A 13,470-nucleotide genomic window follows, 5' to 3' on the forward strand; every position below is an offset into this window, starting at 1 on the left:
ATCTACAGAATCAATGCATTTTCCACAGAATTAGAACAAAAAGTTTTACAATTTGTATGGATACACGTAAGATCCCAAATAGCCAAAGCAATCTTGAGAACGAAAACAGAGCTGAAGGAATCAGGTTCCCTGACTTCAGACTAAGCTACAATAATTAGGACAGCATGGCACAGGAACAAAAACAGAAATGTGGATCAACAGATTGGAATAGAAAAGCCCAGAGATTAAACCCACACACCTGTGGTCACCTAATCTACGACAAAGAAGGCAAGAATATACAATGGTGAAAAGACAATCTCTTTTAATAATTGGCGCTGGGAAAACTAGATAGTTACATATTAAAGAATGAAATTAGAACACTCAACACCATACACAAAAATAAACTCAAAATGAATTAAAGACCTCAATATAAGACTGGACAAAATGCTTAGAGGAAAACACAGGAAGAACACTCTTTGACATAAATCACAGCAAGATCTTTTTTGACCCACTTCCTAGAGTAATGAAACTAAAAACAGAAAGAAACAAATGGGCTCTAACTAAACTTAAAAGCTTTTGCACTGCAAAGAAAACCATAAATGAGATGAAAAGACAACCCTCAGAATGGGAGAAAATATTTGCAAACGAAGCAACTGACAAGGGATTAATCTCCAAAATATTCAAACAGCTCATACAGCTCAATATCAAAATGACAAACAACCCAATCAAAAAATGGGCAGAAGACCTAAATAGGTATTTCTCCAAAGAAGACATACAGATGGCCCAGAGGTACATGAAAAGATGTCAACATCCCTAGTTATTAGAGAATTGTGGATCAAAACTAAAATGAGGTCTCATCTCACACTGGTCAAAGATAAAAAAAATCTACAATCAATCAAGGCTGGAGAGGGTATAAAAAAGGGAATCCTCCTACACGTTATTGGGAATGTCAATTGATACAACCATTATGGAAAACAGTATGGAGGTTCCATATGACCCAGTAAACCCACTACTGGGCATATGACCTGAGAAAATCATAATTCAAAAAGACACATGGATCCCAACGTTCATTGCAGCACTATTTACAATAATCTCCAGGACACGGACACAACCTAAATGTCCATTAACAGATGAATGCATAAAGAGGATGTGGTACATATACACAATGGAAAGCTGCTCAACCATGAAAAGGAATGAAACTGGGTCATTTGTAGAGACGTGGATGGACCTAGAGCCTGTCATACAGAATGAAGTAAATCAGAAAGAAAAAAACAAATATTGTCTAATAAGGCATATTTGTGGAGTCTAGAAAAACGGTACAGATGAGCCTATTTGCAGGGCAGAAACAGACACAGACACAGAGAATGGAGGCAGCAGGGGATGACCTGGGGACTGGGATAGACAGGCCACGACCATGTGTAAAGCAGAGAGCTGGTGGGAGCTGCTGATAGCACAAGGAGCTCAGCTCAGTGCTCTGTGCCAACCTAGAAGGTGGAATGGAGGGGCTGGGGGACGGGAAGACTGGGAGAGGGGGTATACGTGTACATGTGGCTGGATACATGGATATGTGGATACATGGATACATCTAATTCATTGTACAACAGAAGCTGGCACAGTACTGTGGAGCAATTATAGCTCAATTAAAAGATGTATATATACTAAGGGGAAAGATATTCCCCAGCTTTCATATTCCACATTGTGACTCTGTGGCCTCCCCAGCTCATAGCCATGATCTTTTATTGTTTTAACTTTTATTACGAGATTTTCAAATACATGTAAGAATAAAGAAATGGTACCAAGAACTCACATATAACCATCACCCAGTTTCAAAAATTATCAACATTTTGCTAATTTTGTTTCATCTATTTCAATAACCCAGCCCTGCCTCCTCTCCTCCAGCCTCAATCCCATCTGGAGTATTTTTAAGTAAATCCCATACATGTCATTTCACTCATAAGTATTCCAAGTATAACTAATAAGGACATAAGTATGGCATTAAATCTAAAAATTTAACAATCATTCTTTGATCTGATCTGATCTAGCCCAATCTACATGCAAATTTCCCACAACTGTCTCAAAAATATCTTTCCACAGTTGGGTCTGTTAAAATCAGAATCCAAAGTCTACACAGTACACATGGTTGCTATGTCTCCAAATCTGCTTTATTTTATGAGTCTCTCTCCCTGCCTTCCTTTTTCATGCCATTCCACAGTTTCTAAAGGAATAATCCTGCCCTTCTCATTTTTCTGGAGAAGCACAAAGTTCATGTGAAGGAACGGCAGAAGGGCATTAAGCAAGGACGTCCCCCACAGCAGCTGCCCAGCCATCACCCCGCCCACCCCTGACTGACCTCTCCCCCGGCCAGTGGAGAAGCAGCGGAAGATGACCATGCGCATGTCCAGCCCCTCCTGGACCCAGATCTTGCTCATGATGCGGATCATCTGCAGGGTCAGCATGTCCTGGCGAAGGTCGTCCCCACACTAGATGAAGGAAGACAGGGACCAGAACTACCTTGATCACCTCCCCCAACTCATACCAGGCCCCAGCTCTCCCAGGAGGGCAACCTTGACCCAGACTACAGTGGCCAGGAACTGCCCAGGTCTCCACCTCACCCTCGGACCTGCTCACCCAGCTCCCACCAGGTCAGACACCAGAGAGGGGCCAACAGCCACACTTTATCCCCGTGGTAGTGTGGTCTTTCCCTAACCCCACACCCCTATCTGGAGTGAAGTCTGGGTCCCCTTCTTCATGCAGCCCTCCTAACCATCCAAGTCTAGGGTTTACACCTTGGACTTGGAGCTTACATAGAGCACATGTATGTGACTAAGCCACGCTCATGTCTTTCATTTCCCCCCCGGACTGTATGCTCTGAGGCTGTATTTATTCCTCAGAATCAGGGACGGACCAGTTAGAGGGACCTCAAGATTCATCTAAATCCAACCTCCACCTGATACATGAATTTCCCCCTCAGCATGCCTGTCACAGTCATTCAGCCTGAACACCCCAGAGACAAGCAGGTTAGCACCTTATCTGCTCCATTGCTGGCCTTCTAGAAAGCACTTCTGACAGGCTGTCAGCTGCCCCTCTGTACATTCCAACACTGTTCCTAGTTCTCTGGGCCCACACACAGTTGATCTGTTTCCTTTTTCAGCCGATAGTCTTTCATGCACTATAGTGGCAGCGTGAGTGCAATTAGCAGGAAGAGAAGGGCCCTGAGGCTGTTTCTGCCCCCCTTGGATTCCCTCCTCTCCTCTCTACCGCCTACATCCCACCAGGCTTGAGAGGGGGTCCTCACCTTGAAGATGACACGGATGTTCTCGCCCAGCGGGTCCACATTTTGGAAGGAGAGCTTGAGGGGAACGGCGTTGGAGTTGAAGTAGGAACAGTCCTGTCACCGTCGAGAGGGTAGTGGTGAGGGTCAGGGTGGCCCAGGCCCGTGCAGGAAAATGGCCGCCCCACTGCTCCAGCAGCGGCCGCTCACCGTTTCCTCAGGTCTCTGCGGAGCGCACACTCCTGCTCTTCCCTCCCATCGCCCTCACCCCGTTCTAGCGTGTTAGGGCTTCAGCTCCTGCACCTGACCTCCGACCCCTTCCGTTCACTCCACTGCTACGCTGCGTGACTGCTGGCAAATCAGGTGTCCCATCTATAACTCTCCTCTAAAACGGGGCTCACAGTACTTGCTTCATGAGAGTGGTAAGGATGAAATGTGACAGCCAAAGGGAAGCACTGAGAACACCTCTGGGCACAGGGAGAGCGCTGGGCGCCAGCTGGCCTTCAACCTCAGCATCACCAGGAGAGACCCTGACCCAGCCACACTCACCCCACCACACACTCACCCACAGCACACACTCACCCCACCACACACCACACACTCACCCCACCACACACCACACACTCACCCCACCACACACCACACACTCACCCCACCACACACCACACACTCACCCCACCACACACTCACCCCACCACACACCACACACTCACCCCACCACACACCACACACTCACCCCACCACACACCACACACTCACCCCACCACACACTTACCCCACCCAACACCACACACTTACCCCACCACACACTCACCCCACCACACACTTACCCCACCACATACCACACACCCACCCCACCACACACTTACCCCACCACACACCACACACTTACCCCACCACACACTTACCCCACCACACACCACACACTCATCCCACCACATACTTACCCCCACCACACACTTACCCACACCACACACTTACCCCACCACACACTTACCCACAGCACACACTTAGCCCACCACACACTACACACTCACCCCACCCAACACCACACACTCACCCCACCACATACTTACCCCCACCATACACTTACCCCACCACACATTTACCTACACCACACACCACACACTTACCCACACCACACACTTACTCCCACCACACACTTACTCCATCACACACCACACACTTACCCACACCACACAGCTGTCAGGTAAAAGACCACATGCGTCAGGGCTGGGAAGAGGCTCCACATAAGCCTCTCTTCCTCGTCTCTTTCAGTAACCTGGTCAGTGAGGACCCTGCTTCCATGAGCCCTCCCCACTCTGAGAGCCCCACACCCACCAGTCACTCACCCTGGGCACGATGCCCTTAACCAGCAGACTGGGGCTGAGGGGCAGCCGGCAGGAGCCGTTGAGGGTGAAGAACTGCTCCACCTCCTCCAGGCCGGTGCGGAGGATGCCCTGTGGGGAGAGCAGGGTGGGGTGAGGGCCGGAGGCTCCACCGAGGTCAGGCCTCTCCCCGGGCGGGTGCCCAGTAGCGGCTGGTATGGAAACAACCACCAGAGAGGTATGGACAGCCTCCTGCAGACCGCAATGAAGGAAAACCCCTCCCACACCCCTGCCCGGGCCAGCGCCAGGCCACAGCCCAAACACCTGCAGAGATGGAGTGGATGACAGAACAGCTTATGGGGGCCGCAGTGAATACACGGTGGGCGGCAGGCCCAGGCGGAGCTGCCCCTTGGGCGGTGGCCAGAGAAAGCCAATAATCTAGACTTTATCACCTCCCAATCTTTAAAGATTAGCAACCAGGATAGCTAATATTGACGTAACACAGGCCCGTTCTACACATATAAAGGTGCCCCCTCTGGTGGTCCTGAAATGGAGCTCACCGCACAGTGAACAAAGGATGACTGAATTTGAGCCCTCACTTGGCCCTCTGGCTGGATGCTCTTGTGCGGTGAACCACTCATACCACTTAGCTCAGCCTTTAAGGCAAACAGTTAAATAAACACTTTAATACTTAGCAAGCCAAAGAAAGCACATTCATGGTTTGTAGCCTGTAGATGAGAGAATCGCCTCCTTCCAGCCCCTCACCAGCGATGGTCAAGGGCCGTCCTGCTGGTCAGGAGGCCTGAGGAGTTACGACTGGCTGCAGAGGCCCAGAACCGGAATTGCACAGAGGCAGCCTCGCCCTGCTCACCTGCCGTGCAGAAGGAGCAGCCTCCCGGACCTGCTGGGCCAGTTTGGCCAGGGTATTAACAAGCCAGCACTGGCGGTTAAACTCCTCTCTCAGCCCCTTGCCACAGCAACACAGCAAGGCGGCCAGCAGATACTGGTAGCGGATGCTGAACTGAGAGTCCTTGAGGCCGTCCTTCAGCAACCTATCCGGCAAAGGGAGGCACCGCAGTCAGAACACCCAAGGGATCACAGGCAAGGGGGCTGAGGGATGGCCAGACCCAGCTCCAACTCCCTGGAAAACCCACCCCAAACTTGGGAAGGAAAACAGACTCTGGATGTAAAGCTAATACAGAGGTGTTCATCCACTTCTCAGCTTGCCCGTGCTGTTTTTAAGTAGAGCGCAAAGCCGTCATGCATCTGGTTTCTCCTTTACATTTCTGCCATGTGAGGGTGGAGGGGAGGGCCAGGGATGATCCCCACTCTGCTTATCATAGGGGTGGGCTGAGACCCCCCTGAGGAAAAGGTGCTGGCCCAAATACTGCAACCCAGACGGTTCAGCTCCCCACCCGGCAGTGCTAAATCGCTTCAGTGGTGTCCGACTCTTTGCAAACCCTCGGACTGCAGCCCGCCAAGCTCCTACGTCCGTGGGACTCTCCAGGCAAGAATACTGGAGTGGGTTGCCATGCCCACCTCCAGGGGGTCTTCCCAACCCAGGAATAGAACCTGCGTCTCTTTTGTCTCCTGCACTGGCAGGCAGGTTCTTTACCACTAGTGCCACCCGGGAAGCCGCCACCCTGCAGGCTGAGAGTAAAATACTCCCAAGTGAGGGAGACAAGTCTACCTCCCCCCTTTCTGCACACAGTTTTACCAGAAGAAGTAGTGAGTCACTCTCAAGTCAGAGACCGCTCGTTTCAGGAGGAAGCGCACCAAGGGGCTGTCCAGGTAGCATTCGTACTTTAAGGCCTGGGTAGGAGACAGGAGGCTTTGCAGACTGTCCGTACTCTACACCAAGCAATGTCCCTGTAGGATACAGTCTGTCTTGGGGTCCGGGGGGCGGGACCACCAGAACTGGACAGAAGGCCAGCCCACCCACCTGCACAAGCTGGGGCAAGTAGTCCAGCAACTCGGCGTCAGAGAGGGAGCCGATCCACTGCACAGCCATGCGACGCACCTCCTGGTCTGGGAACCTGCAGGACGGAGCCCAGAACGCTGACAATCCAGCCCCAGGTCTGAGGCACAGGACTGAGCAAGCGTCCTTACCACAGGGCCTCAGAGGCATGGGTGGAGAAAAGGTAATGACTCCCAGAATCTGCCAAAGCCACTAGGAGTCCTTAAGCATCTTTTCCTTGAGAATGGCCCAGCCCACAGTCAGAGTCAGCCTCAGGCCATGGAAGTCATTCTCATTCCCTGTCTGAGCTAAAGAAAATGAGACAAAGTCCTCAAACCTACACCCAAAGATCTCTTCCTTAATTCTCACGCTGCTAGAAATTCCCATCATCAAAGAGCCCTCATGAGAGTCAAAGTGTTATCACTTCTTGGTACCATCCTTTAATGCAAAACTTGTCTGGTGAGTAACAGAGATCATGGAATTATATATAAGCCAGTATACCTAGCCAGAGTTAGTTTAGCAGAGATTAGCAAATCCATTGCCTCAAAAAGTCCTGAAGGTAAAATGCATGGATTAGATACATTTTAATTACTAAGAGTAGTAGAAAATAAGCCAAGAACAGTGGGTACCATCTAAGAGTTTGAGACTGGAAGCCTGTGTCCCCAGAGGAAAGAAGAAAGCGGTGGCTTTAAAAGAATTAAGTAATAAGATTTGGGTTAAACAGGTGTGTGCATACATCAAATCTCAGCAAATGTACACATAAGGCTCTAGCATTTATTTATATGTATATTTCATCTCAAAGGAAAAACTGTAAATAAACATTAACAAGGTCTAGTTAATGATATGCTTGCTAAAGAATTTAGGAAGGAGTTATGATGTCTCAATTTACTTCAAAATGCATATAAAAATAAGATATATTGATGGAAGTACATATAGAATAAATCAAATGTAATAAATGCTAAGGTTAGAATCTAGGTGGTGGGAATATGGATGTTCACTGTTTTCAGTTTTGTTGCACATTTGGAAAATGTTCACAGTATAACATGAGGGGAACGGGTGGAATGTGATAAAGAGAAAAAGAAGTGGAAAGCCCAGAATTTCCAGGCCCACTTGACCGCTCTCCCCAGGACTGGCTCACTTCAGCACCGCAGCCTGCCTCGGGCAGGACTTTTGGTCGGGAAAGGTGGGTGTCACGACTCACGTGGCGTGCAGGAGCCCCAGGGCGTCCTGGTGGTTCATGGGGGTCCACTGTGCCAGCAGAGCATAGGTGTCGGGGAGGCAGGCCCACTCCCAGCTGGGGGCGCTGGCGAGCACCAGGGGGAGCGCGCTCACCTCCGCGTGGCAGTAATACCGCTTCTCCCACAGGCGCTTTTTGTCCGCATCCGTGAGCCTGGGGGCGGGGGCGGTGGGGGGTGAGAGGACGCGGGGTCAGCTGTCTGCAAGGCGCCCAGAAGAACGCTGCGCTCACCGATTAAAGAGCTCCCCAACTTCCCTCCTAGTACCCGAGGGGCGCTGTGAACGCCTCTGTCCAGGCTACACCCAAGAGCCCTTAAGTCAGATGGGGAAGAGAGAGGCTGTCCCTAAAGGGATTGCAACTTGTGAAGCGAACTTTGGGAGCCAGAGTACAAATCTCAGGGACACCAGGGCCCAGGGCACCGAATCGGCTGCCCCTCCTGCGGGTGCACTGGGGGCATCACTGAGGGCAGCTCCCAAGTGGAGCCACCAGAGGGCAGCGGTCCCCACGCTGGGCTCTGGGCAGCCGAGAGGCCTGGGGGCCAGCCAGAGCGCCTGCAGCTAATCGGGCCTGGCCTGTGATCAGGTGTCCAATGGGGGAGGGAGCTGAGGGGCTGATGAGTAAGGGGTCAGCGTGGGGAGGCGGGGGGTGTGCCCCGATGGGACAGGAGCCAGCAAGAGAAGCCCCAGCTCTCTCATTTCCTCAGCTGCCACAGACAATGGCATGCCGGAGCCAGAGAGGGACACGAGAGGACAGCCCAGGGAGCGCCCAGACCCCGCCAGCTCCTCCAAACCCGCTGAGAGAAGCGGCCCCAAGGGTGAGATCAGCTTGGGCTCACAGACCCCCCAGAGCTGCCAGCTTGCCTTGACAGCGGATGTTTTTGGAAAGTGACAGGGCCAGAGAAACGCCAAAGCTGCGGGTGTGGCGGGGGCAGCAGGGGGGGGGCACGGTGGGAAGCATGGAGCCCAGCAGCCCCATGGACAGCAAACAGCGGGCAGCTCATCTGTGGTGGGCAAAGCTCTGCTGCTCCTGGCCAGCTGATCCTGGCTCAAGTGCCCATTGTGGGGAGGGGCATTCCCGATCTAACATCCTCACTCTGAGCTCTCCACTCTCCTAAGGCTGGCTTTTGAAAAGCGCTAGGGGCTGCAGGGCCCCCTCTCCATGGCTTCCCGCCTAGGTGGCAATCGATGCCCACCCCAGCCCACCTCGCCTCCCAGAGCAGGAGGACAGGGACCTGCTGGGAGGTCAGCTGGAACCCGAGAAATTCAATGGAGGCCCGAGTCACATGCGGGGCATGCCCTGCACCTCACCAGTGCAGGGACTCCTTCTGCATGATGTTTTTAAGCACATGTTGGTCTTCCTCCCGGAGGCTGCCAAACTCATAGCGGGGGCTGAACTTGTCTCCAGCAGGGCTGGTGAACTTGATGTCAAAGGCCGAGGTGGGAAAGTCAATCTTCGAGATGACATCAGGAAAGTGAGGAGAGAGAACCGCAACTGGGTGGGGCTGCCACGGACCTGGGGCTCCAACTCCCTCCTACCTGCCAGCATTCCTGCCTCCCTCCCTCCCCCCCAGAGTCTTTGTAAAATAACCTTGCTGGACCTAGTGACCACTACAGTCCCTTCCAGCTATAACCTCCAGCAAAAAAATGAGACAGAAACAGAGAGACAGAAAGAAAAATGGTCAAGTGAGGAAGAGGTTGGGCTGAGATGCCTCTAGGTGAGGGGACTGGTCCCAGGCCAGAGATCTGAACAGATGCGTGATGAGGCTGAGCCACTGGAGCCTCCACGCCAAGGCTGGGGAGCCTTCAGTCTTGGAGGGTACCACCTGATGGAAGGTGGGGCCACATGCGAGGCGAGGGCCCTGTCAACTCTGAGGCCCGTAATGCTGCGTCCCCTTGCTCTATTCTGCCATGTTCATCCTCCTATAAGGGATGTCAGAGCTCAGGGAGACCATCCTCAAAGGGGGTTCCACATTCTTTCATTCAAGAAATGCTTACTGACAATGCTTATTGACATCTAATATATGCCAAGCATTAAGCCCTGGATACACAGTAGTAAATACAACAGATAAAAATGCCTGCCTCTGGGAGCTTTTACTCTGTATCCACTTTGTCTCTCTCTCTTTTTTTTTTTTCCGTTTTCTGTATCCACTTTGATATTCCATACTCCATACCAAAGCATCTCACGACCACAAGGGAGCCATAGAGTGGTAACTAGACCCTGGACCTAACCAACTCCTCCCTGGTCCAGAGAATGGGTCCCCCCACTAGAACACTGAGTGGCTGTGCGAGGGCTTCCCCACAGGCCCCAGGAGGGGATGGCTCAGACTACTAATATTAGCCCCTTCATCATAAAGGGCTCTGAGGAGCTGAGCCCCGCTTGGCAAGGGCCTCAAATCCCGCCTCGGGCTCCTTGAGATCAGGTGACCTCCAGGACTCCACAGAGACGGCCCTCCCGCTCTGCTCCAGCCTCACGCACCTGGCAGCCACCATCATACCACCCCACACCCCAGCTCCGCACGCTCTCCTGCCGCCCCAGCCCAGACCTCCGGGGAGCTTTGGCGCCGACTCCAGGGGGGCCCTGTGGGGGAGGGGCAGGCTGGGCCCTCACCTGCAGGATCACACTGTCTGGCTGGTGGAAATTGGGCGCACTCCAGCGGGCACTGGGGCTTTCCTGTGTTGCTGGCCATAAGCCCAGAAGCTTCCGGCCACAGGTCAGGACTCTAAGGGGGATGGAAGGGGGGATGAGCCAACAAACCCAGTGGCTAAGGACACGGTTTTCCTCTTGCTTCCCCATCCAAAAATCTGCCTTTTCTGCTTGAATCCACTGCCCAACTCTTCTCTCTCATTCTCCCCCCAGATCACCGCCTTTTCCTTCTTTCAAGCCCTAAAAAAACCCCACTTCCTCCAGGAAGCCTTTCTAAGCTCACCACACCTGGGATGGATGCCTTCATGAGCTAGAGAGCAAGACTGGAGGACCTCTGAGGTCCTTCCAATGACAAGACCAGATGGCATTACCTGAGCATGCATTTCCATGCCCCTTCCCACCAGTCCTGGGCCACAGGTCCTGCCCAGTAGCTGCCCAGTCACACCTCTGCCCAGGCCCTCCTCCCCACAAGGCCACGCTGGTGCCCTGGGCCCACATACTGCCTGAAGTTGAAGAGCGGAGCAGTGACCCAGCCCAGGGCTTCGGGCACCCGCCGCTGTTTGTTGGCCTCCGAGGAGCTCCCAGGCGGGGGCACGGGCAGAGCGTAGAGAGTGGCACACAGCAGGGTCTCCCGAGGCAGCCGGTTCACCTGCACGGGGAAGCAGATCCTAGGGAGGACAGGAAACCAGATCAGCCGGTGCCACCCCTGTGGCCTCCAGGCCAGGCAGCCAGGATGTCAGGCTGAGGCTAAGGGAGCCGCCTCCCATATGCTCCCTGGGGAAGCCTTCCTGCAGAACTAGGACAGACCCCAGACTGCAGGCAAAACTTCCCTCAAGGCCCTCGGGATCACAGTCTAGAGTCTCTGCAGGCCCTGGGGAGAGTCAGGCAAACATCCTCTCACTCTGAGGCTACTCAGTGTGACCAGACAGAACTCACTTAGCCAGAGTCACCCAGAGTTCAGGTAACGACATGACCCAAACTGTCTGCCGCAACTCCTTCCCAAGTTTCAGGATTTCTGCAGAGGGTCCCCAAGAACCCGCTTGCTGACAGTCCTTTTCCACTGAACAATCCCCACCACCAGGAAGCAGCAGCAGGATCTCTTCCTCCTGCTCGCCCCCCCTCCAACCCCGACAGCCCTGCTGGAACCTGTCTGTCCTCCCCTAACCCCCTCTTCTCCTAACCCACCAGACACAAATAGTTTGTTCTCATCCCCAACATTTTGAAAACCAAACAAAAAGAAGGGGTTCCTCCCCGCCCCCGGGTAGTGAGAAAGCAAACTGGCAGGATCCCAAGAAGTCAGACTCAGAAGCCCCCGTGGGGCCTCAGCCCAGATGGTCTCCGCCTGCTCCCAGTCTGAGTCACACCACACCCAGCCGCGCCCTCCAAGTTCAGGATAAGGCCCTGGGGTGGGGTGAGGGGGAAGGGGAGGGGAGCTGTGGGAAGAGGGAGGACCCGCATTACCTTTCGGGGAAGCTGTCCCGGGGCCAAAGTCCATACGGTCACACCCTTCTGGCCAGCCCCGGGCCCAGCAGCTTCTAGGCCCGAGGGCACAGAGGCAGGGCGGCCACCCCCGCGGTGAGCAGCTTCATGACCAGCAGCTCCCCCCACCACGCCCCTCACTCCTGGGGGAACCTCCACCTAAGCGGAGCACTCCTGCCTCCCTGCCAGAGACTGGCAGGGCCCTGCCCCGGCCCTACCCCGGGGGCCCACAGCTATAATTAGGACCCCTCCAGGAGCCAGCTCGCATGCCAGGCCCGGCCAGGGGCAGAGCCAGGCTGCTGGGCCTATTTTGAGAGTTAGCTGATCCCCACACTACGGTGGCAGAGAGGACCAGCTGGCCCCACAGCAGAGAGGAGATGGAGCTAGTCCTGAACCTGGGTGCCTGGCTTCCAGCTGGGCACCCAGAGGAAAAGCGGAGTGCGGACACTTTCTGAACCGAAACCAGAAAGTCTGGCCCCAGCCAAGGCCCCCTTCTCCTCGCCCCTTTGGTATATCCGGTGTTCTGAAATCTCCCCATGGACCTTCACCTGGGTCAGTCTGGACAACCAGTATGTGAGCTGCAGCCTTGGGCCTCCTCCCTTCTGCAACCCATCCCTCAACAGCACGGCACAGCAGCCAGCTCCTGCCGGCAGGGGTCTGGGAATGTGCCCTTCCAGTCCCGGTTCTGCCTCTCCCAACCTGGGCCAGCTATTCACACCTCTGTGCCTCAGTTTCTTTATCAGTGAAAAGGGGAACAGAGCTTCACGTGTGTGACGTGTGCATACTGTGATTTTTTTCTGTGTGACACTGTGGTTGCTGCACTGGAACGGAGCTACACATTTAGTCCTTTCACGCACAAGCATCTTCATGTGTCAGTCACCGTGTCAGTCACTTGGAACAGAGAAACCGGAACTGAGAGAGCTCCCCCAGCTCAAAACACGACAAAGATGATAAAGAAGAAAACATTTATCATGCTCTAGGTATCGTGCCAAGCACTTTACTTGCAATGTCTCGACTGCTCTCAAACAACCCTATAGGGTAGGCTGTATCACCATTCATTTTGGACTGAATGACCTGCTCAAGGTGGCACCTGCAGGGAGGAGAGGATGGTGGACCCCAAGCCTGTGCTCTGAGCCCCACACTGTAGCACACCCTCCCACACGCCTTGGTCTTGATCAGGAAGGTGCCCGAGGGGGACCTGCAGAGGCAGCGCTGAGACAACCCCTTCCATGAGGCTCTAGGAAGGACACCAGCCCCACGGGTCTGAGGCCACAGGGCACGAAGCCCAGGGCAGGACATGCTGGGCTGCTTCCCTCCCTCTGACACCCCACGGGAAACGGCTCACTGTGGGGCCTGCCTGGGCCAGAGCAACGAAACACACGCCTCCCTTAGCGGCAGTGCTGAGTCCCAAGGGGATGATGGCATTCAGGAGCCTTTTAATGCAACCACCCTCGCCTCCAAGAGCCTCTCCTGCCCTGGCAGTTGCTTAGTTAGAGAACTGTATCCACACCTTTATTGCTCTCAGAACCGTAAAAGTGTGACAACAGGAGACAGGGGCTGCATCTGTTCTGATCGT

General features: G+C 53.7%; 1 protein-coding gene across 3 annotated transcripts in view; it reads right to left on the reverse strand.

Annotated features, from left to right (window-relative positions):
- PIK3C2B (phosphatidylinositol-4-phosphate 3-kinase catalytic subunit type 2 beta) overlaps positions 1-13,470 on the reverse strand; it is a 67,393-nt gene that overhangs the window by 19,474 nt on the left and 34,449 nt on the right. For all 3 annotated transcript variants that reach the window (XM_043922834.1, XM_043922833.1, XM_043922835.1), the window contains 10 exons: positions 10,916-11,083; positions 10,380-10,491; positions 9,080-9,222; positions 7,737-7,925; positions 6,521-6,614; positions 6,296-6,390; positions 5,450-5,630; positions 4,603-4,710; positions 3,275-3,367; positions 2,330-2,459 (listed from right to left, as the gene is read on the reverse strand). In XM_043922834.1, the coding sequence (XP_043778769.1) occupies positions 2,330-2,459; positions 3,275-3,367; positions 4,603-4,710; positions 5,450-5,630; positions 6,296-6,390; positions 6,521-6,614; positions 7,737-7,925; positions 9,080-9,222; positions 10,380-10,491; positions 10,916-11,083 (1,313 nt within the window). The remainder of the gene's footprint in view (positions 1-2,329; positions 2,460-3,274; positions 3,368-4,602; positions 4,711-5,449; positions 5,631-6,295; positions 6,391-6,520; positions 6,615-7,736; positions 7,926-9,079; positions 9,223-10,379; positions 10,492-10,915; positions 11,084-13,470) is intronic.

This window comes from Cervus elaphus, chromosome 14 (genome assembly GCF_910594005.1).
Source record: "Cervus elaphus chromosome 14, mCerEla1.1, whole genome shotgun sequence".
NCBI lineage: Eukaryota > Metazoa > Chordata > Mammalia > Artiodactyla > Cervidae > Cervus > Cervus elaphus.